Source organism: Echeneis naucrates, chromosome 20, assembly GCF_900963305.1.
Source record: "Echeneis naucrates chromosome 20, fEcheNa1.1, whole genome shotgun sequence".
NCBI classification, from domain to species: Eukaryota; Metazoa; Chordata; class Actinopteri; order Carangiformes; family Echeneidae; genus Echeneis; species Echeneis naucrates.
In genome coordinates, this window is record NC_042530.1 from 2,590,780 (window position 1) to 2,613,481 (window position 22,702).

The window sequence follows — 22,702 nt, forward strand, 5'->3', positions numbered from 1 at the left end:
CGTAGCAGTGAGACTAGAAGCTTGTTCTCGGGGCGTACGGATAAAAGTTTAGTTGTTAATGTACATTTTTATTATCGAAGGCCGCAAACATCAGTTTCTGTACGTGTAAAGCTAACACAGACAATCCTAATCTCTCCTATCAAATATTCACACAAGCGGAAAAAGTGCCTTTGTTTCTGGCATTTGGTACAAGATCCATTCACGTTTGAGCTAAGTGAGTCCTTGATCACAATCTACGCTCAACTCTGCTCCGCTCCTCTTTTTGACTGCGCTGACTCGGCGGTTAGGGTGGAGCAGCGTAGCCTCACAAGGTCGCACACAGATGCACGCACACACACACTCGTTGGTTAAATTTACCTAGAGCTTCCCGTATTTCACAACAACACACGTCTGACATCATAACCACCGTGGTTGCGTGTTGTTTTGTCTATCTTGGTGAATGACACGAGGCCCTTTGGTGCTGATTAGTCTGTGAAACAGAAAAAAGGAAATCCCTGTTTATTTGAAACTTAGTGCCATCACACAGATGTGAGGAGACATCTGCTCTCAAAATGAAACAGGTGTTAAATGACTGTGTGGTCCATTAACAAGTGCATTAATATCTCTGCAGGTTTTCGGTCTAACTGCAAAGCAAGAATGCTTAACTGTAATAATTTTCCTCATTACACACAAATCTTTGATTCCCAACTTTCTAATCAACGATTTGATTTAATCTTCATGATTAATTGGCTTCATATTTTTTTGTTATTGTTGTCTGGTAATGCAGTTTTTATCAGCGTTCCTTGTGGTTGCGGTTGCCTTCAAAGACACTCAGACATGAAATTTTTTCGCAATCTTCAAAAAGTAACCTTTGAATGCAACAAATGGGCAATTTCACAATGTAATTAAGTCAGTGTTTCCACATTGTTGGCTTTCATTTACCCAGCATCCCCAGCTCATTATCGCAATCTTATTATTTTATTTATTTTATTTATTTATTTTTTTTTTCAGAGCCGACTATTATTATGATTGTCTGAGATTTTTCCTGTGATTTCTGCCAGATAAGGTCCCTGTTCAAGTCAGTCTAGTTTGTTTTTGTGGGAACAGACAAGGGGTTAAAAATGATCACGTAGTGAGAGATGTTTGTAAAATGCGGCGTAGCCAGAGCCACAGAGGTTTTGCATGTCTAAATACTTGAATTAAGTTTTATAAGCCGTTTGTTTTGGATTGTTGCGCCTTAACAAGGCTGCGCGTGTTCGTGAATACTGCTGCATGCAGAAGAGAGAGATAAGGATCATAATCCTGATCCTTACCAGATGATCTGCGACGATGTGGCGTCACGGTTGAGGCTTGATTAGATTCCTCAGTCGGGTCCTCTCTTCAGATGTGGCAGCTCTTTACAAATTGGTGCACTCACTGACAGCTGAATTAGTTTGGCCGGAACAATTTCAAGTTATCCAACTACAGTATCTATCATCACCATGTAATTATGATCCCCGTTTTGTAGTTTTCCCATCTTGATCAGACCTAAACATCCAAAAGTCTCACAAACCGAAAACACAATCTTTAAAACCCAGAACTGACCAGCTGATGGACATTGTGAGTTGTCCACCCACCAGAACAATGGCAGTACAAAGTGGTTGTTGACTTTGTGGCTGTAAAGTGAAGCCAATGTGGAAGTGCCCTGAACCTGCAGCACTGTGCTGTTATTTTGTTGAGTTAAATGTCTCTTTTCTTAGAAAGCTAAAGTTTGAATTGGTGCTGCTCTTGTCTTTGAAGTGGTGCTTGTTGGTCTTTATCGTGCCCACAACAGTCTGGATTTTGCCACAGCAGTGTGTCAGACTGGGATTTTCTCCGTAAGACACAACCTCTGCCAAAAACACAGTGGCCCTCCTAAAAAATGGCCGTGTGGAGACGTTAGTGTTTGGATTGTCTGTTGCTCCTCAGGAAAGGGAGCAAGCATGCAAACACTAGATACCCTGTAAACACACATGGACAAACACACACCCCCATACGCCTACAGTGCAATCAACATAATTTACTTTGATTTCATGTTGTTGTGGATACTTTATTTATTTATTTATTTGAATCTGTGTTTTATTATGAAACTCATTTGTGTTCCATTTATGTTCTGATGAAACGGTTGTTGTGGAGACATCAGATTTTTCTCTGTTGTAGTTAAAAAAAAAAAAAAAAGGATTTATTGTGGCTATATTGCGGGGTTGTTTTTTTTTTTTTTTTTTTTATCCGTTTGCTCTTCTGTGGAATTAAATGGGCTGTAACTGTGTGTGAGCACAAGCTCCAGTCCTCCAAGGTCCAAGACAGAGTTCGTCTCCAGTCTTTCACTCATACACATAACTGTAAAGATCAGCTGGAGGAAATGTACTGTATCTCCTGAGTCCTCCTCTTCTTCTCCAGCGCAGGTGGTGTTCAGACTTGGCCAAAGCAGATTAGTCTGAAGTCACACCCTGAGTTGAGTCACTCACAGCTGACTTTGTCCTGCACTGGGATGTTTCACTGACCTACTTCCATTACTGACATTATTATCACGAGGAGAGTGTCCGCAGCTCATCGGTGAAACCGTATCCCTTAAACACAGTCAGCTGTTTACTGCGAACAAGCCGATGGGATAATGCAAGGCGACGAGTGAAACAAAACAAAAATGAAAAGCCCCTGCCGGGAGTTCATAGACCGTATCTTAGTTTCCATGGCGATCTGCCCAGCTGTTACGCCTCTGACCCAGTAGGGGAACATCTGCAATGATGTCACATTCAGGCAAAGAGAGCGAGAAGTGACAGGCTGATCTGTGGGAATGTTGGCAGGACTCTGCTCTCTGTCCTCTTTGTTGTCACTGGTACAATCTGTGTCTCGCAGTGAAGCAGCCAGCAAGCCGGGTCACCGTCTTCTGAGTCCAGGATTCTGCGGAATCGCAAATGAGTCAGTCTTTGGAAACTATTAAACATTTGTTTTAGTGTGTTTGGGCCTCACCGCGTCAAGCAACACAGAGAGGGGGATTTCCACAGAACTCTAAACTGCAGTCCAGGTACATAACGGTGTTCAGCCACCGCAGAGGTCACACAGGAAAACGGTGTAGGTTGCACCCCATTGTTATTTTTTAATTGTCATGGTCTGTAGGGCTTTCAATCCTATTAGTGCGCAGGGGAAGAAGTGTGCCTCTCTGCCTGTGGGGAGTATTATTGGCCACACACACACACTGCACTTATAGAAGTGTTAATGTTGGCACTCTTAATCTCCTTCTCTCTTGTCCCTCGCTTCTTGTTTTTAGCTGCTCCCTCACTCGCTCACACATGCACGCTGCACAGTAAGGCCTAATTTACAGGAGCTGCCGCTGCGCAGCACGCGCTTTTGGTCTTCAGCTAATGCCTTCCAGATGCCCTGCATCTATACGCTGCTGCCCATATGCACTAAAAGAACAGACGATTGTTCCAGGGTTCCTCTCACTAAGGAGAACCAGGTGTGGTGGTGTGGAGTGGAACGCGTGCGTGTGCGTGTGTGTGTGTTTAATAGATGGCAGAGAGAGCAAAAGGAGGAGGGGTGTGGTGGGAGGTGGGCATTCAAAAGGGCTTTCGTGTCTGTTCGAGGGAGCATACCAGTGTGTGCACACGCAGCCTTGCATGCTTGAGAACCTGCATGTGTGTGTGTGTTTCCATTCATGTGTTTATATGATTGGCTGACTGACTGACATACAGGAAGAGAGCAGGCAAGCGTGCATTCAGCCGTGCATACAATAACGGTAAGTATGTCGAGTATGATGACACGGATCGGGGCATTAGACGGACTAAAGCCCCTTCTCAGCCTCTTGGCCAACTTTATGGGGTGTATCTGACATGTTGTCAAACTGTGAAATGTCTGGAGAGAGAAGCCAAGCAGGCTGTCTGATGGTAATCATGGAGAGGAGGTGCGAAGGAAATCTGGGGAACTCTGGTCTACCTGGTGAAGCTCCAGGATCGTTCTTTAGCAAACATCCGTGTAATTACTTGCATAGCTTGCATCTTTCCTGTAAAGTAGGGAATTAAAACGTGAATTAGAGGATAATTGCAACTCTGACCGTCTGTGTTTTGGAATGCGTTAATATTTTAGCCGTCTGACCCCCAAGTTGGATTATCTCACGAGGGGGCCCCAGGCAAAAATAAGCTGTAATCCACCACCGGCCCCCTCGCTCTCAGTGGACTGTCTATCCTGTCACCTTCAAGTACCCGTCAAACTCAGAGCAGACATTACTTTACACGTGGCATCATTATATAGTCTGCATCCAGGTACCACCGAGCACTGCAGCAACTCCGCTCCTGGTTTGCTGTGTGTAAAATTAGCCCACAATTTTTTAAGCACTAAGAGCAATGTTAGATCAACTGAGATCATCATTTGAAATGTTATTATATTTTAGAGACTGAACACAAACCCGAGTCTGGATCTCCCTGGATAGTTCTTGATTCTAACTACTTCTACTTGCTTTGTGCTCCATGATAAATGCATTTTCTTTGCCTCTCCACTAAAATTTTCTCCCTTCCATGTTTTTTTTTTTGCAGAACGTGGTTCTCAGGGAGCCTTGGACCTTACGGAGTTGATCGGCGTCCCCCTCCCGCCCTCCGTCTCCTTCGTTACAGGTTTTGAGGGTTACCCGGCCTACAGCTTCGGACCGGATGCCAACGTGGGCCGCCTCACCAAGTCGTTCATCCCTGACCCTTTCTACAATGACTTCGCTGTCACAGTCATAGCTAAGCCCACCACGCGGCATGGTGGCGTCCTGTTCGCCATTACAGACGCTTATCAGAAGGTAAGACATTGTAATTGTTATCCGCCTAATTTCCTATTTGAAATAACTGTTTTTAACACCTGACTTTGTTGTTAAGATTGTGCATTTAGGTATCGCGCTCTCGGAGGTGGAGGATGGTTCCCAGAGAGTTGTGCTGTACTACACCGACCCGGGAACAACAGAGGGGACCCAGGAAGCAGCTTCTTTCAAAATGGGAGACCTGACAGGAAGATGGGCGAGGTTTACTCTGACCGTACAGGGCACGGAGGTGAGGCGAAGTTTTACTTAATTTCTTTGATGATATATTTAAGATGCGTTTGTATCTGATGAGCTTCGTATTCCATTTAAAGTGAGAAAATAATGAGGAAATGGTCAGTTGCATTCGATTAGACTAGAATTGATCCGGGAAAAAAAAGTGCTTCCAGAAACATCTGTAAAGTTTCTCAGAAATGGAAACTTCCCTTTGGCAAGGGTGCATTTAATAACGAACACTACTCAATCAGGTGTAAATAACAAATTTGCCTGTGACTATTTCCAGCCACAGATCTGTTATCCTATTTATAACAGCACAACAGTGTGTGATCGACGTCATCATTACAATGATAGAACGTGTCACTCACTGAAATGATTTGGTTCATTCACATGTTTTAAATCTTTTTTTTGGCCAAGAGAGTATCACAGAGGAATAAATAGTCTTTTGCTGCACATTCAATAAATGTCATTGGATCTAATTTGTTGGTTTTTGACAATTTTCAGAGATTTTCTTTTTTGGCAGCACGATGAAAAACAGTATATCACTGATTTTTTCAGACGTATTATGATAAGAAGTGTGTCATTTTGAGAAAATAGGTGCTTTTTTTTTTACTGTGTCATTTTTCTTTACAACCACGAGATGCTTCCAAAGTCAGGAGAAGTCAAGGCCTCACACATATAACAAAAATACATGTAACTACTTCCATCTATTACAGATATTTATTAAATATGTGACGATGTTCTACTTCTTAGTTCAATCTAACTGGCTTGAATAAAGACTTTTAGTAAAGTGTTGGGTTTATTTATAGGGATCTTGTATTATGTATCTGTCTACCTTTGTATCTCAGGTCCGCCTCTACATGGACTGTGAGGAGTACCATCGAGTCGCCTTCACCAGGAGTCCTCAGCCTCTGACCTTCGAGGCCAGCTCAGGGATCTTTGTAGGAAACGCTGGGGGAACAGGCCTGGCGAGGTTTGTGGTGAGTTGGGATGGGACTCGGGGAACATGTATATCTTTGGGACCATGCATGCGTGAGAGAAGCCAGTGCCACCGATAATGTGATGCAACATCATTATGCTGAAGCATTAATTATATCTGTGTGGTCCACGCTTCATCGTTACAGTCATCGCTGTTTACGCTACTGCTTGCTGCAAAGACAAACGTGGCATTTGGGCGATTTTACATTCGAGACAAGAACACAATTGTCTTTGTTGGCAGCTTTATGAACGCAACAGGACAGGAGGAATGAATGACCACATGTGTTTATGAGCACTGCCTCCTCCTGTGGGAGCACATAAATGACAAATTGTACGTGATTTACATTTGTGGAATATAGTCAATAGGCTCATCTTGAATGACTTACGCCGTCGCCAGTTTGCCAATTCAAAGGAGCAGAATCAAACAATAGCAAGGACACAATGGTGGAAGCTCTAACCATTTGCATCTGCAGTTAAAAATATCCTTGTGTGGTTATAATGAGGAGTGCTAGATAGAGAAATGGTGAGCAACCAGGTCCAGGAGAACACATGATGCAGCCTTCTGCTCTTTGTGCGCTTGTAAAATAAAAAAAAAGAGAGAAAAAGTAAATGGTCCAGCACTTTCCTGCCAATCATGTATGATTTTTTGTTCAGTAATTGCAGTTAGAGGGTGTGCTGGTCCCACTGTGGTCGTGACGGGGGGATGATGAGGGGAAAATAGTCCAGTGCAAAGGGAAAATCATTCAATCAGGCGTTATCTGTGTGGCTCACCAAATATAGCCAGCAGTTGTCTGACCTTTATCAATGTTATTAAGATGTCAAATCTAGACCTGACATAAAACACTATGATATTATTACATTTTAATAAGAGATGAGTTCATTGAGGAATAAATCATTCCATAGCTGGTGGCTAAATTGTAAAAGTGCCTGACCTATGAACCTTAAAAACAAAACCCAGGCCTCACTCTGGTTTGCTGTATTGGGCCGTCTTCTTTTTCTCCTCTATATTAGTTGATGTGTAAGTTCATTTGATGAGAGAAACTACCAAAGCCGTTCTTTCCAGGAGAGTGGAAAGAAGCTATTTTTGCCTTATTAGCATTTTATTTGTGAAATTTGAGGAGAGTTTCAAGGAAATTCAACGAGCCAGTCAAGCGTCATGTTCACTTGTTTAGGATTTTTTGGTCTCAGAGGGAAATAAGATTTGTTCTGGAACAACTTCGAAATACAACATATCAAATTACTACCTACTGTGGTTTAAAAGCAGCTCTGCATCACGAGGAGGGTGATCAACCTTCACTGTACCACCATTCAAAATCTCAGATATCTTCATTTATTTAATTCTGTAGAGCAAAAGCAACCAAATAAGGAATGTGGCAATGTTATTTTAAACTATTTTCTTTTTACTTTTTTCCTCAGACTTTATTATTCAGTGAAGAACATTCTTATTTACTTGGCTGGGAAGCAGGATCACTGACCCGGCTGTAGAGACGCAGGAAGATCCAGCATGTTGGTTTTTTTTTTTTGTTTGTTTTTTTTTTTCTCTTCATGCCGTTTAGTTTGAATTAAACTTAATAAAATTACTATTATTTCATTCCATGTCTCCCAGCTTCTGGCTTTCTTCCAAAGCATCATGGGAGCAAAATAATCACTATGTCCTTAAAAATATTTGTTTATTTGAAATAAAACTTCAGGAAAAACCCACTGTAGTAATGAGCTTTGGGCTTTTTTCTTGTTTCTAGTCTTCATATTAAGCTCCTTTAAGATAATTACATTTCGATCTGCTCTGACTGGGCTTAACCCCAAAGCAATCAAAGTTGTGCTTCAAAAAGTTAATTATTGTATTTTTCTAAAGAAATGAGGAGGCCAGGCTCCTTACCTGCAGCAGCTGCATGTGGACTTGTTTTGGTGGCTTTGGTACTTTTGGTGAGAGAGGTTTGTAAATTGCTGAGCGCTTTTAGAAGCAGGTATTTAAAATGCATATCGTATGAAATGTTGTTACTCTTTGTGGACCTACTATGGTGGTCAAGCCCGTCATGCCTCATTTCCTTCTTGCTAATGAAGAGCTGTCATAAATAAAGGCGCGTCAGTTATGATTGCTGTGAATTTGTCAGTCCATCAGTAAGAAGATCACCTCTCCTCCAACTGAGCTCTATCCCTTCCACAGCTCCCTTCCCTCAGACAAAGAGGACCAGTACTGACTGTTCAGTGTTTGAACTGGCAGCTCGGTCCGAGATTCTCCATCACGTCCACCAGGAGCAGTAGCGGCCCTGCAGCAGGACGCTCACACACATGCAAAAGCAAATATGCTAAAATATCCTCCACCACACTGACTTATTCACCCATTTTTGTTTTCCTTAGTTTCATGGCCCATGTTGGGTGTTGTAAAATATTTGTGTGGCTGGCACCATCTCTACATCACAGAGAGAGAAAGAGAAAGTGTGTGTGTGTGTTTTTATGAGTCTTCTGATTCTCCCCGAGCAACCAAATGTGTTTTTCTTTCTCATAATCTGAGAAAAATACAGTTCAACTGAGTGTGCACTTGGTCAGAATTGTGTCCCATTGTGTTTGTGTTGGGAATTTTATGAAGCACAGTTTGCTACAGTTTAAATCAATATTTTTGCCACAAGGTTAGGATTACTTTTCAAAAGCTGGAAATGTCCTGTAAAAAAAAAAAAAAAAGCAAAACAAAACAAAACACCCATGAACTATGAATAAGATATTTGTCTATCAATGTTTTTCCAGCTCTCTGAGTAAAACATAATGATTACTCAATAAAGTGAGATCAGCAGTTGTGAATGACAGCCCTCAAAACTCACACCAGGAGGAATTACTAACTTATTTTATAATCCATGAGTCATGGCGCACGTTGCAAGCAATGAGACGAACTAGCGACACCTTGTGGAAAAAAGAGCCTACTTGAATGTACAGCAACAGTTTCTTTTTGTTTGACATCAGCTGAATGTGTCGAGGCTTGACACAGTGGCGGTGACATTCAGAGTTCCCACAAACACGCATGCACACGCGCACACGTGCACGGACATCTGGCCAGCAGCAGCCGCAGTGACTTACTCCCCACTGCTTTGGCAACAACTCTGTTCCCCAACATGGTGACTGCCAGAAACTGCAGTCACAGAGCAGTACCACGCCGCTGCTTAACCTTTCTCTTAGTCAGCCACGACATGTAAAGGACTCCTGAATAACCTGCGTCTGGTGACAGTAACCAGACTGCCGAGTACAGACTTCATTCATATCCGAGCAGTGGTACGACATTAAACAGGCTGATTTACGCAGCCTCCCAAGAGGTTAGATACTGCAGCTCCGTATCTTTTTCGGTGAGAGGATGAGGAAACATCACATACTTTTGTACAGTTTGAACACAGATAGGGAGAGTGAAACTTGTACAATACATTCTCACAGATGAAGAAGCGGATGACCTTGTGTTTTACTGCCAATGGCAACAAGTTTATGTGTGAAGTGTTTCATATGCATAGCAACCTTTCAGCATTTGTGAGGGTTGCCTCACAGATTCAGCTCCATGGAACATGATGATCAGCGGTAGATTTTCTCATTGTGGTTAAAAGCTTTTAATCTCGTTGTTTTTCAAAGCCATTTGGGGCCTCCGTCCATTAGCACACACAGACTGATGTCCAGTGTCTTCATTTGGAATACATTTATGATGCCCTTGGAAATGTGTTGAAAGTCAGACCTCGCCCAGTCCCAGATCATCTGAACTCCGACCAGTCTGGCTGAACCCCACAGCTAGCAATCTCTCCAGAGAGCCAGTAAACGTGGCTGACTCTGTGAAATCTCTCATGGACAGGCCTCTTTGACAGTTTTATCGTCACTGTTAAACATGTTCGGCAAGTGGGGTGTCCATTACAAATCCTTACATCTGGTACCTCCGACCTCCTGATGAGAAAAAGATGGAGATGTTGCTGTTTAAGCCAAATCTCTTGTGTAAAGCGTCTCCTGCGTTTTTCTTCAGATCAAACACGTTTTTTCCTCCCATTTTTGAGGACGTCATATTAAATCATACCTCTAAATGTTAGTCTAACCTTTATGCCAGTTACTGTGAAAACTACAGATGATGTTGATTATGGTGGTGTGTATGCTCATTTGTATTTGGGTGTATGTTTCTTGAGTTTCCGATCGACTCAAGTTCATTCGGATTTGTTCATATGAGGTTTAGACACGGGTATGCTTCGATCTGTGTTTTTGTAGGATGAGAGCAGGCACCCATATGTCATGTCATGCCATTCATCCATGTTTCTGTGGCTCAACTTTAAGGGGAATTCACATGCTGAAGTTGTTTGAAGAACCAAGAAAAGGTTGTGTGGTGCATTCTTCGTTTGCTTCAGATGTGTTGTTTACTGCGTAAACAGATGTCTCTGATTTTGTTGCCATCCCAACTCGTATCCACTTACTCTGTCTTCTTGCCCTTCCCATTCCTTCACCTCCATTGAATTTCACAGCCTGTGCTTCATTCCATTAAAAACAGGTGTTCGTCCTCTAGCCTCAAGTCAATATCAATAAACTTGGCTGAAATTGCCTTTGCAAGTTTTTGCTGATCTAATAACAGGACAGGCCTACGGACTCGAAGATGTAAATTCACAATTGCATGTCTGCACACTCCCATATCCACTTTACGCACACTTTTCCCCTTCAGATAAACATCCAGCTTCACTTGTGTCGGATGTTTCCACACTTGCTTTGCTTTACAACACTTAATAAATTTGAATGACATCCTGAGCAGAAGGTCAGAATTCACAGCTCCGTAGTTACAGTTTCTACTGTAGCAGAGTCCTCTCATGAATCTTGGCCAGTTGTAGCACTGATGTCTGTGCAGTCATTGTAATTGCCGGTAAACAGCTGAAGTGTTAAAATTTTATCGTCTTTACACCTACACAAGTCCCTTGTTGGTCCATGGACATGATGTTTAGCGGCTGTTATTGCTCAAAGGCAGCCAAATGCCTTCTGTTGCTCTGTGACTTTAACATGCTTAAATATGAACTTGAAATCTTCATCTAGAGGGTTGATGACAAAACATGCTGCATAGTGACTCACAATATGTTTAATGGGGTTTCATATAAATCCTGGCAGTGATTTTTGACTCCTTGAACGCCTACTGTAAAATCTGTTATGTTGACTATGAGTCGAAGTGCTGATAATGTTTGACATCTCAGTTGTTCCAAATCTATTTAGCAAGTGCTTTTTCATGCATATTCAATTTATAGGCTGGTGCTTTTTATATTGATGTGAAAATTGCTTCTGGCGCACAGTTGGATTTGACGAGCATGAAACACCAGCAGTTAAGCTGGATGACTGTGGTGCCGTGTGAACATTTGAGTTGGTGCGTGGGGTGTTGGGGGAGGGTGAACCGGGTAAAATGTCAGACGGAAAGACAGAGGCTGTACTGGTGCATGTGGGAAATGTACTCTAAACTTCTGCAAAATTTAACGACACCGAATAAAGCAAATTACCACGCAGCAAAACACAGACTCTTCTCTCCTTCCACTCCCCTCTGGCTCTCTCCAGGGCTCCATTCAGCAGCTGGTGTTGAAGTCTGATCCCACGGCCCCAGATGACCAGTGCGAGGAGGACGATCCCTATGTGAGCGTGCACGAAAACACACCCAAACACCGTTCCAACACCAGACCAAACATGGAATCATTGCACCCTCCATTGGTGAAAACGTTGCACTACAGTAAAAAGGACCTCAAGTCCTGCAACGTGTTTTCTGGGCCTCACTCATTTAGGATGTGGAACAATTTTTCATCATTTAGATCAGCACGGTGATGAATATAGGAGGGTTGGATCGTGGTTAATACCTTATGGAGAGATGGAATTACTAAAATTTGTGGAAATTCGGAGAATGGGCTCATGAGCTTCCTCCTTCCAGCTTTCAATTTTAGAAATATGTTTTGATGTATTAGATAACAGTTTTTATTTAAAGTCTTACATTGAATTTATAATAGTCATCTTACAGGTTCTATATAATTAAAGTCCAGCAGCGTTGTGGTGATCTATCATTATGGTTTGAAATAGCTTGCTTTTTATTCTAAGTCAAATAATGAATTAATTACAACGCACATTTTCCTTTCACTACAAATTGGTTCCTGAGATATGTATTTGATGATATTTTAGTCTCTTGTTTTCTCTAATGATTAAAGCATCTGATGATAGAGTCGGACTCTAAAGTTTAATTAAAACAATCAGTGTGGTGACAGAAAATGAGCCAATCGATGGATGTCCAAGTATTTCTAAGCAAATGTTTTTGCCGATTTCCTGAACCACTCCTCTCATCCCTCAGCTTGAGGTCACATGGCGTTTGTCTGTTTAAGAGCATTTAATTGTTTCTGTGTGTCTCCTTGTTTATAACCTAACTCCATCTTCCCTCCTCTCATCTCTCTCCAGGCTTCTGGTTATGGGAGCGGCGATGACGCTTATGAGGACATCGCTGAAAGAGATGAAGTGAAGAAGGTTGTGGAGGAGAGAGAGTATACTATGGTATGTATACACACACATACACGTGGACAAACACTTGTACACACTGCAATCACCCCCTGTCCCTCTTATTTAGCTGGTCTGGACTTGGACCAAAGAAAACAGCTCTTATCGTTTTAGGGCTGGTGGAGACTGGAACGTGTTGATATGTGCAGCTCCCTGCCGTCATCTCCGTGCTCTCTGAAAGGAAGAGGGAAAAAAAAAATACATTGATAAGATTTTGGGTTATTTAACTTAAGAATAAATGTATTTACTCTGACTTTAATCACAGGAAAATTGATATGATGACATGTTTTTGCTTTCCAAGTTTAAATTCAATCTTCAGTGGAAGATTCTGCTGATTGAGTCTTCGCAGCAGCAGGTTGTTAGTCATCCCTGAACCAATTTAACGGAAGGAGGTAACCAACTGTGACCGACCGACATCAAGTAAACGGGAGAAAGCAAGTTTAGCAAAAACAGCAGGCCACCCCTGCCACACAGAATAATAAGCATCTGAAACTGGAACGAATGTGCTTCTTCTCAGGAGGAGGAGAGGATTTAGGATCATTATATTGTTGACTGTCATCTGGGGAGAGCTGGTCACCGGGGGGAGCTGCCATTCTCCTGTAAAATAACTGTTCAGTTTCCAGCTAATGACCACCATGCTACACGTTCTCTTTAACAGTTGCCACTCATAGTTTAAGCATTCAGCAACACAAAATAGAAAAAATTTAATCTCTGATTAATACTAACGCGAATAAACAGATAATTCATTTGTCAGAATTGAATTCAACTTTTTTTTTTCCAAACTTGAACTTGAAACTATGGATGCATTCACATAACTACTTTTTCTCTTTTTGAAAAATACCACACCAACTTCAGTTCTTTGCCACTGAGGTTTGAAAGAATAGACTCACAGAAGGTGTCTGCCACACTTTAACCTCAGAGACAGCATGTCAGCATATCAGAAGATGAATTGAAATACCAAACCCAACAATGCAGACAGGACAGGAGCTGTTTCTGAGGCATGAGGTCAAAAAGATCTGTCATCACTGCATATCTTGAAAAAAATAATGCTGAGTTCATGTTGGAGTAATGCGGCGCTGCGAAGCCGCCTGCTGAAATGTGTGGAATGTTTCAGTCTCATCCTGACTGCTGTAGTTGGATCTAGTCTGAGAAAACATTTCAAACACTCACTTTGCTCGTCTTACCTCTTTCTCTTATTTTACGTTGTGAGCAACGTTTTTGTTGGATTACATATGACAGGAAGTAAAAATATTCGTGGAGAGATGAGGAAGCCTAAAGCTGCTGGAGTAACTTTATAAGTAGTGAGTTCAATCTGTTTTCTGAATTATGGTTGTATGTTGTATGCTGAAAAAAAAAGAAAAAGAAAAAGTTCCCACTTATTTTGCTTTCCAGCCTTTCCCAGAGCTCGACCCCACACACAGCACGCCAGTCCAAGCTCCGCCCACAGAGATGACACCAGGTAGTGATGATGATGATGTTGAATATGACGACACAGAGGAAACTTCTGGGCAGGAGGAGGAGACATCTACTGTGAGAGGTATGAAAATATACCATCACATGTTTGCACAGAATATCCTCCAGCTGTGTCAGTCCAAGTCTGTGCACCTCAAGTAGTGAAGTTTCTCAAACCAAGCAGCAGATGGCGATGCAGCTTCATTTTCCAATGTTTCCATTTCTACCCGAAATGAAGGTGAAGTCAATGTGAAGCATACGGGCACTATTGGTTGCTACGTTTTTAATCATCTTCACAAAGTTGAATTGTTTAATGTCTAATGGACTCACACTGTTTCTGTCTCACAGTGCGATCACACCAAACAGTCACGCAGACTCCAGCCTCCAGACTGGACTCTGTAAGTATTTAAATAAATCAGGTTTTGTCACGAACGCTGAAGAGTTTCACAGTCTGATATATTTTAAGAAATGTATAAAAAAAAAAAAAAAACAGTTCAGTGCAGCTTCCCAATAATCATTCCCTCCAGGTATCTCTGATGCAAAAGGGGGAACGAGGCGACCCAGGTCCTGCCGGCCCACCAGGGCCCCCTGGACCTCCAGGACCAACTCCAGGTGGAGAAGAGGCAGGGGAGCCAGGACTAGAGGGTCCACAAGGGCCGCCGGGACCTCAAGGCCCATCTGGAGCCCCTGGGAAGGATGGACAACCTGTGAGTTTCAAATGTTGGGTTTAATTTGTTGTTTGTGTAAGTCTCATTCATTGAAAACACTTTTTGTCCAGGACATTACTTGATGTTTATGTTGTTTTTATACGTCAAAGATACAATGATAAATAGATTTCCACTTTTGTTATTTCTCCAGGGAAGCAAAGGTGAAGCTGGTCCACCAGTAAGTAAAGTTTTCCACTCCTCTCCTGAAGATTTATAGCTTCCTCGTTACAGAAGTCTTTTTTTGACTGTCTTAGGAAAACAGTTTCAGGATTGACATGAGACGTTGTCTCTGCTGTGACTGTCTTTTTCCCAGGGGGAAAAGGGGGTTACAGGATTCCCAGGACTTGAGGGCGAGCCTGGTCCTAAGGGAGAGAAGGTAGACAGTACCTCACATTTGATATCATAGCATCTGGACTTAAATGTGTTTAGGGTTAACATTTTGTTTGGATTGTTGTATTTGTGTATCACCACAGACTAATTTACCGAGCCAAACGTTATGATCAACTGAAAACATAAACACCCCCCCGGTTTCTTCTTTAGGGTGATCCTGGAGTTGGATTACCTGGTCCTCCAGGGCCTCCTGGACCTCCAGGTCGACTGAGCAAGTCCTCCATGTTCTTGGTAGGTTGTTGAACTTTTTTCCACTCCCCTGGTCTGTGCTGACTTGTGTCTTTTCAGGTGCCACACTAGATCCTCAATAAACCGTCAGTTGAATATGCATTTAGGGTTAGGGTTATGTTTGACCATTGCCCATGAGCAGGAACCTTGATTCTTGTCTTGTCACTTGTATTCACCAGGAGGGGTCAGGATTTGAAGACTTTGACAGTGATGCAGAAATTATCAGAGTGAGTGACTTTCTTCTTTTGCTGAGCTTGTCTTTAAAAATGTGCAATGTTGTTGCATGCTCGCTTTTCCACTCTGATGCGACTAAAATTTAACGATTTGTCTCATAAGGGGCCTCCAGGGCCTCCTGGCCCCCCAGGACAGCCAGGGCCCCCAGGTACGCCATCGGAGGGCATTTCATCTGGCCCACCTGGGGCTCCTGGGAAAGATGGGAAGGACGGAAAGAAGGGGGAACCTGGAGTACCGGTGAGTTTGACACACTGTCTACACGTCTACAACATCACACTAAGAAACTCCTCTGACGTGACATGGCAGTGATTTCTTTTAGCAGCTTTTACAGCAGCTTTTACAGCAAAAATGACTAAAAGAGGCATTTCTAGTCTTCAGAAGTTTTACTGACTTAGCTTCTGTTTTCAGGTGATTGAGGAGTGGTTTAGTGGCTCTGGTTCTGGGCTTGGTTCTGGTTCAGTGTTTGGTCAGGTATTCACATTTGGCCCCATCAAATCTAATGGGCCTGAAAAGACAGTTATTTCCTCCAACATCAGAACTTTGACTCAGCCGTAGCTGTTGGGGGAAATGTGTCTTTTGTCTTAAAGATATGTTAGAGGCTTTTACTAATGGTGTGAATGGACGACTCACAGGTCCACATTTACTGACTGCACTGTTAAAAATATTAATGATCTTCTTGATGAACTGTTGTCACTGTTGCAGGGAGTGGATGGAAAAGATGGTGCTCCAGGACCTGTTGGGGAGAAGGGAGACAAGGTGAGGCTGAGAATCATCACAATATATAAAAGATACCCAATTGTCAAGTTCTGTCTGTTTTTATGGTCATTTCCTCCTACCTCAGTCTCCTGCTTGTATGATCCCCGCCCCTGTGTTTTGTATCATCTGATTTCCCCTGAGCACAGCTGTCTGTGCTCTGTTAGAAAAAACAATTACCCACCAACGGAAAAAACCACCTAACACAAACAACCCCGTTCCTAATGAGGTGACCCGGTGGACTAATAAAGCCAAGGGCCTTGAGTGTAAACAAGTCTGTGCTGCAGTGGCTGTGTGCGCTCTCCTGTCACCGCTGTAGTTAATGTTATTTCATCATCCCTTGCTTGTTAACAGGGCGAGGCCGGCGTTAGTGGCCAACCAGGACCGAAGGTACAATCTGCACTAAACCACCATTATTCACATTTTTACACAGGCAATGTATCCAACATGGTATTTATGGATCAGTTTCACTGTACAGATACATCACATGTTTCACTTTCACCAGCCAGAATGTTTTAATGAACGTTTTGAAATTGTCTTCTGTCTCCCAGGGAGATCAAGGCCCTCCAGGTTTCCCAGGCCTTCCAGGGTCAGAGGGTCCAGAGGGGCCACCTGGGCCCAGGGGCCCCTCTGGCCCCCCGGGTCCCCCAGGATCCTGTGGAAGATGCCCCACCTTGGACTTTGAGGTAAAGCTTGTTTTGTTTCCTGTCTTGGCTGAAAGGTGCGAGGGGACAAGCTCACCAGACGTTTTTTAATTAGCCATCGTTTTGTTGTTTCAGACAAAACTCCCCCAACATTTTTTACAAAGTTTCCCACTTGCTTAGTGTTCGATTTCCAAAAACTAATTACTTTTACTTTACTTTTTACTCCCATTTTTCTTTTTGCAGGACTTGGAGGGATCTGCAATACAGAGTGGTTTTGGAGCTGCGCTCTCCAGAGGCCCACAGGTATTAACTATTACTATGAGAGCATTCTGCAGCAGAAAATTTCAGGCATCATATCATGGCCGCCAGCCTTGTCAGATATTTAACTACACTAATAATTTCTGTAGGGTCCTCCAGGGCCTCCCGGAGTTCCAGGGCCTAAGGTAAAGCATTGTGTTTGTGCATTTGATTGTAAGAAGAGGTTTAAAGCTGAAGAATGGCATCATACAGGTGCACGTAGAGGGAATGAGCACTATTGTTGACTTGAAAAATGAGTTTATTTGTCTTTGCAGGGTAAAGACGGCTTAGATGGCTCTGTGGGAAAAACTGGGCAAAAGGTGAGTGAGTTAAATTTTTCACGTCCCACATGTACCTTCTTTTTATCACTTGTGAATCTCGAGACGGTATTTTAGCAGGAGGAAAATGCAACAAGCAGTTATGTTGCATGAGTGATTATGTAGGAAGTGATCGTTTCTTCATGGTTTCCACAGGGGGAGCGAGGAGCTCCTGGAGTACCTGGTTCTCCAGGACAAGAGGGGCTACAAGGAGCACAGGTCAGGAAATTTACTAACTGTGAAATATTGAATTGAGCTTCTACGACTGGTTTAACACCTAGTTTGTTTCATCCTGCGGCATCTACAGGGTCCAAAAGGTGATCCAGGACAAAAGGTAAACGGTTAAGGAGGGCATACATGAAGTGGACGGACTGACGTGTGCACAAACACATTCACACTACAGCAGTCGGTGATGCTGTTTTCTGAATTGGTCGATTGTTTTTCAGGGCGAGATGGGACGGGACGGACTCGGTGTTCCTGGCCCTCCAGGACCACCTGGACCACCGGGACCCATTGTCAACCTCCAGGAAGTAAGTAGTGCCAACTTTGTGTTGACAATGCTGATACCAGCCTTTTAAGTGAACAAAGCAGTGACCTTGCAAAAGCTGCAGCGTATAATGAGAACGATGATGTTATTAAGCCTGTTTGATTACAGCACTCTCCTGTCTCGTCTTCAGCTTCTCCTTAATGATACAGATGGCTCCTTCAACTTCTCAGGGATTTTTGAAGCTCAGGGACCTGCTGTGAGTATCCAGCACAAAGCATCTGTCAGACTGAAATATGTCATGGAAATATGAAATGCATGTTTGGAGCAGTGACTGTTGGTTTATATTTAAAGAGTGTGACATCCCTGTGCTCCTGTTAATAAGTTCAGCTGTCGGGTTGCCTGTTTCCAACAATGAGGAGTACATGAAACAAATGAATACACAAGCATGGATGTGACAACATGTAGGGGAATGATTTAACATTTGATCACAGAGTCAGAAGTTTTTTGTATTTTAATATTCAAATTTAATGAATGTCTGCAGGGACCACAGGGTCCAAAGGGCGATGTCGGGTTGCCAGGTGTTCAAGGACCTCCAGGACTCAAGGTAATTATGCGCTTTCTAAGTCAACAATAGTTGGTAGAAATTCATATTTCTATACATCCAAATAGCTTTTCTTTGTCCTCTCACTGCCTTTTTTTTTTTTTACTCATCTGCATGCGTTCAGGGTGAGAAGGGCGAGCCAGGATTTTTCGTTGCAGCAGACGGATCTATGTTGTCAGGCCTGGCTGGTCCAGTTGGGCCCAAAGGAATCAAGGTTATACCTCACTGTTTTCACTCACCAGAACCGCATCTAATTTCATTGTATTCTTCCTTTACATGCACCTGCTAGAGGTCTTAACTATACCAGGGTTCTGCAGGATCAATACAAAAGGCAGCCAACCCCTGTGAACCCTTGAAAACCTCTGAAGTGGAACTGTACATGACAGTGTAAATGGGTTTTTGTTTGTAGGGAGAAAGTGGTGTGCCTGGACCCCCTGGAGTTCCTGTAAGTATTAACAACAAAGAGCAAAACGAAATTCAACTTAGGGTCACTCTAGCGTCGTAAAACCTTTCACTTAAGTTATTTCTTCTCCGGCTGAAGGACACAGTGACCTATTTTTAGAAATGCCATCAGTCACTGTGTTTTGTTTCTAACAGGGACCTGTAGGACCAGCAGGACCAAAAGGAGAGTTTGGATTTCCTGGAAGACCAGTAAGTACCATGAACTCAAACATTATCAGTTAGAAACATGCTTATTAAAGTTAAATTCAATCTCATGTCCTGTACAGATGTTGTACCTTCGATACATTTGTGGTAATGACTGTGTGTATATGCAGGGTCGTCCAGGTCTGATGGGACCAAAGGGTGACAGAGGAGACTCTGTGGGGCTGCCGGTGAGTTCTACATCAGGATGAGATAAATCTGTCTACATAAGGTAACACAGAGGACAGTGTTTGAGAACTTTTTATCTTCATTTAAGGGACCTCCTGGCCCTCCTGGACCCCCGGGCCGCCCAGGAATATTTAACTGCCCCAAAGGAGTAAGCATAAAAAAAAAAAAAAAAAAAAGACTTTCTTTGCCCCTCAGTTTTCATTCACTCAATTCATTTCAGCCATCACCTGCCTCAATATTTTATGTGCTTACTGTCCTCTCCTGATCTCTGAAGACAGTGTTCCCCGTCCCTCCCAGACCCCACTGTAAAATGGCTGTAAGTTTCTGTCTATACAACCATATTCATATTATAGCATGTGTTCATAAAATCTTTAATCACAGCCTTGTGTTAGAAAACTTTATTGGATTCTTTTTATGATAGCCATCCAGACTTCTCAAACAGAAGTCTGTATAAAAATCATTGGTGGATCAGTTATCTCTAAACCTTTAGAGGCTAAGATAAGCCACCTCTTCAGTCCATGTCCTCATTAATCCTCAGTTTCCTGCATAAACTCATACATTCATTTATTCCCGTTCAGGCCCCTGGCAGACCGATCAACCTTCTTCTGTTTCCTTGCATATCTTCCTTCTTTTCCTTGTGTGTACAGATAAAGTGCATGTTTCTATGTAACATTTTGTCACTCAGCACTACTCAGGCCTCGCTCTGACACATTCCTGCATGCTGCATGTCCAGTCTGGAAAGGTGAAAGTTCACTGCCATAAACACAATAAGGTATCCACGGATAATCTGCATGTCATGCACGTTGTCTATAGAATTAACACTGCAAATGAAATGATCTAATGATCCATAACTCAGTTTTTTTATGTTAATTTTATGTTATTTTTGTGCTCAATGTTTTCAGCTCAATCCCAATGGAACTGTTGCAGTTGGTAGGTTGAATCATTTATGTTTACCAAGAATTACCCTGAGTTATTAGTCCAAAACGACACTTAACTTGAGTCCAAAAGCATTTTTACTGTAAAATAACTTCTGCTTAATCAGCAGCTGAATCGTTGCTTTTTGTCTCTAAGGTAACTGTCAGACAGGAATGAAAGGCGAAAAGGGAGAGCGAGGCTTTCCTGGGATACCAGCTCCCCAAAGTGAGTCAGCACAGCACAATTACCCCCTCACGTTGAAGGATAATGGTATGCTCAATGGAAATTAAAATGCCTGTCTCTCTTTTTAGGCACATTTCTTCCCAGAGGAGGCTGGGTAGGTTTCAAAACAAGATCTTTGCTTAATTTTGGGAACATGTTGAGTCAACGTGCCACGAAATGCAGGTGTGTTTGTGTGTATCTGTAATCACAGGGGGCCGGAGGTGACCATGGTATTAAAGGGCAGAAAGGAGACAAAGGGGAGGCGGGTATGCCAGGGCTCCCAGGTATTCCTGGAAGACCAGGACTGGTGGTGGGTCAGAGTTTCATAGATTCACAACTGTATATCTGACAAAGAATGAGGCGCCCAGTAAAATCTTCCTGGCATGTTTTAGGGACCCAAAGGAGAGTCGGTGCTCGGCCCACAAGGCCGCCAAGGGGTGCCAGGCTTACCTGGTATCCCAGGCTATGGGAGACCTGGCCCTGTGGGTCCTCCTGGCCCACCAGGGCCCCCGGGGCCACCTGGGCCACCCTCAAGATACGGTTCAGGTGCAGCACATCATACATATGTGTTCAAATTACAGTAGAATTTAACACACAACACAATCAGCTATGAGCTTGTATAAAAAGTGCTGATGTTTTTGTCATAGCAGCTATGACCATTGCCGGCCCCCCTGGACCTCCTGGTCCACCTGGACCTCCGGGAACAGCGGGTAATACAGCATCTGTGAGTTAATTTTCTTCTCCTGGCCAATTTGTGTACATACGCAGTAAGTCAAAGCACAAGAACTAGAAAAAAGTTTAACTGTATTCCTTTGAATCTGTTTGTCAGCTGAAAACATTTTCCACCCGGGAGAGTATGATGCAGCACACCGCCAGGGATGCGGAGGGATCTTTGGCATATGTCAAGGCAACAGGAAGTCTTTTCCTCAAGGTTTCCCAAGGGTGGAAAGAGATACAGGTACAGACTTGGGGTGGCGTTGTGTATTTAGGTTAGTCCCACATGAAATAACCCGAATAAACAAAACTAAATGTAATCTTAAAACACAAAATATGTCACTGAATGTCAGATTATTAAACAGAGGCATCCTCAGTTGTGTAACCTCTCACCTGAAAAAGAAGCTGCATCTGCTCCCTTTATTTTACGTGACATGCATGTTGGTTTAGGATAAAGTGATACAGTAAATAATGTTGTTTGGTTTAAAGTTTCTTCCTTGGACCTTGTCCCAGTCAACAAAGCACAAAGTGAGTTTGCAAGTGATTTTGTGACTGTAAATCATTGGTGTGATGTCTTTTGGGAGGCCAAACATCCCCTGCATTCGAGAAGATGATCATTGATCCTTCAGGCAGTATAATTAATGTATGATTTACTTGAGCATCACAATATAATATGTGTGTTTGATATATAATATTGCTGGCAGGTTGTCTTCGCACAATATCAACAACAAAAAACAACAAATTGACAGTTTTTTTTTTTTTTCTGACAGCTTGGCAGTCTAATCTACCTCTCCAATAATATCATACCACAGGATGAGGTAGTTAATGATCATTTTTATGGCTTCTTAATCAAAAAAGAAATGCTATTGTTGAATATATTATGTGTCACCAATTAACACATGTAAATGAAACTGTCTCTTCCCTGTCCAACTATTCATTTAGCCTCGAGTTGCATATCAGATAAGAGGAGACACGATGGAAAGAATAAGTTCAGTTAAAGAGAGGGTGAGTTGAAATCACAAAACATTTTTTGAAAGACAGGACAGGTTGGGTTTTATGCTTTATTTAAATAAATAACAGCTAATAATATGCTTAGACCAACACTGAACTGTTCCCGCTCTTCCCCTTCCTCTCCAGCTCAACCTAGTGGCCTTGAACCAGCCTCACTCAGGAGACATGATGGGACTCGACGTGGCTGATCGGATGTGTTACGAGCAGGCCAAGGCAATGGGATTGGCTCCAAACTATCGAGCGTTCATTTCATCCCACAGACAAGACCTGATCCACGTGGTCTTCCCTGGTTTCCGTGAAAACCTGCCAGTGACCAACCTCAGGGTCAGTGTGTCTCACTGTGAAAACATTTAAGAGGTGTGCGCACTTCACATACTGTTCATCTCACCTTTACTTGCCCTCCTTT

General features: G+C 42.8%; 1 protein-coding gene across 2 annotated transcripts in view; it reads left to right on the forward strand.

Annotated features, from left to right (window-relative positions):
* LOC115061153 (collagen alpha-1(XVIII) chain-like) overlaps positions 1-22,702 on the forward strand; it is a 45,987-nt gene that overhangs the window by 21,337 nt on the left and 1,948 nt on the right. Inside the window, exons 3-42 of one of the 2 annotated variants that reach the window (XM_029529419.1) lie at positions 4,527-4,774; positions 4,851-5,021; positions 5,854-5,985; positions 11,519-11,593; positions 12,398-12,490; positions 13,886-14,030; positions 14,294-14,343; positions 14,473-14,652; positions 14,804-14,830; positions 14,966-15,028; positions 15,193-15,273; positions 15,450-15,497; positions 15,607-15,741; positions 16,207-16,260; positions 16,612-16,647; positions 16,809-16,943; positions 17,145-17,204; positions 17,309-17,344; positions 17,474-17,518; positions 17,672-17,734; positions 17,823-17,849; positions 17,962-18,045; positions 18,193-18,258; positions 18,544-18,606; positions 18,728-18,817; positions 19,013-19,048; positions 19,201-19,254; positions 19,380-19,436; positions 19,523-19,582; positions 19,709-19,750; positions 20,337-20,364; positions 20,506-20,574; positions 20,661-20,686; positions 20,783-20,881; positions 20,964-21,117; positions 21,219-21,295; positions 21,401-21,529; positions 22,056-22,103; positions 22,228-22,290; positions 22,423-22,620. In XM_029529419.1, coding sequence (XP_029385279.1) covers positions 4,527-4,774; positions 4,851-5,021; positions 5,854-5,985; positions 11,519-11,593; positions 12,398-12,490; positions 13,886-14,030; positions 14,294-14,343; positions 14,473-14,652; positions 14,804-14,830; positions 14,966-15,028; positions 15,193-15,273; positions 15,450-15,497; positions 15,607-15,741; positions 16,207-16,260; positions 16,612-16,647; positions 16,809-16,943; positions 17,145-17,204; positions 17,309-17,344; positions 17,474-17,518; positions 17,672-17,734; positions 17,823-17,849; positions 17,962-18,045; positions 18,193-18,258; positions 18,544-18,606; positions 18,728-18,817; positions 19,013-19,048; positions 19,201-19,254; positions 19,380-19,436; positions 19,523-19,582; positions 19,709-19,750; positions 20,337-20,364; positions 20,506-20,574; positions 20,661-20,686; positions 20,783-20,881; positions 20,964-21,117; positions 21,219-21,295; positions 21,401-21,529; positions 22,056-22,103; positions 22,228-22,290; positions 22,423-22,620 — 3,347 coding nt within the window. The remainder of the gene's footprint in view (positions 1-4,526; positions 4,775-4,850; positions 5,022-5,853; positions 5,986-11,518; positions 11,594-12,397; positions 12,491-13,885; positions 14,031-14,293; positions 14,344-14,472; positions 14,653-14,803; positions 14,831-14,965; positions 15,029-15,192; positions 15,274-15,449; positions 15,498-15,606; positions 15,742-16,206; positions 16,261-16,611; positions 16,648-16,808; positions 16,944-17,144; positions 17,205-17,308; positions 17,345-17,473; positions 17,519-17,671; positions 17,735-17,822; positions 17,850-17,961; positions 18,046-18,192; positions 18,259-18,543; positions 18,607-18,727; positions 18,818-19,012; positions 19,049-19,200; positions 19,255-19,379; positions 19,437-19,522; positions 19,583-19,708; positions 19,751-20,336; positions 20,365-20,505; positions 20,575-20,660; positions 20,687-20,782; positions 20,882-20,963; positions 21,118-21,218; positions 21,296-21,400; positions 21,530-22,055; positions 22,104-22,227; positions 22,291-22,422; positions 22,621-22,702) is intronic. The other variant, XM_029529420.1, reaches the window with a different exon arrangement.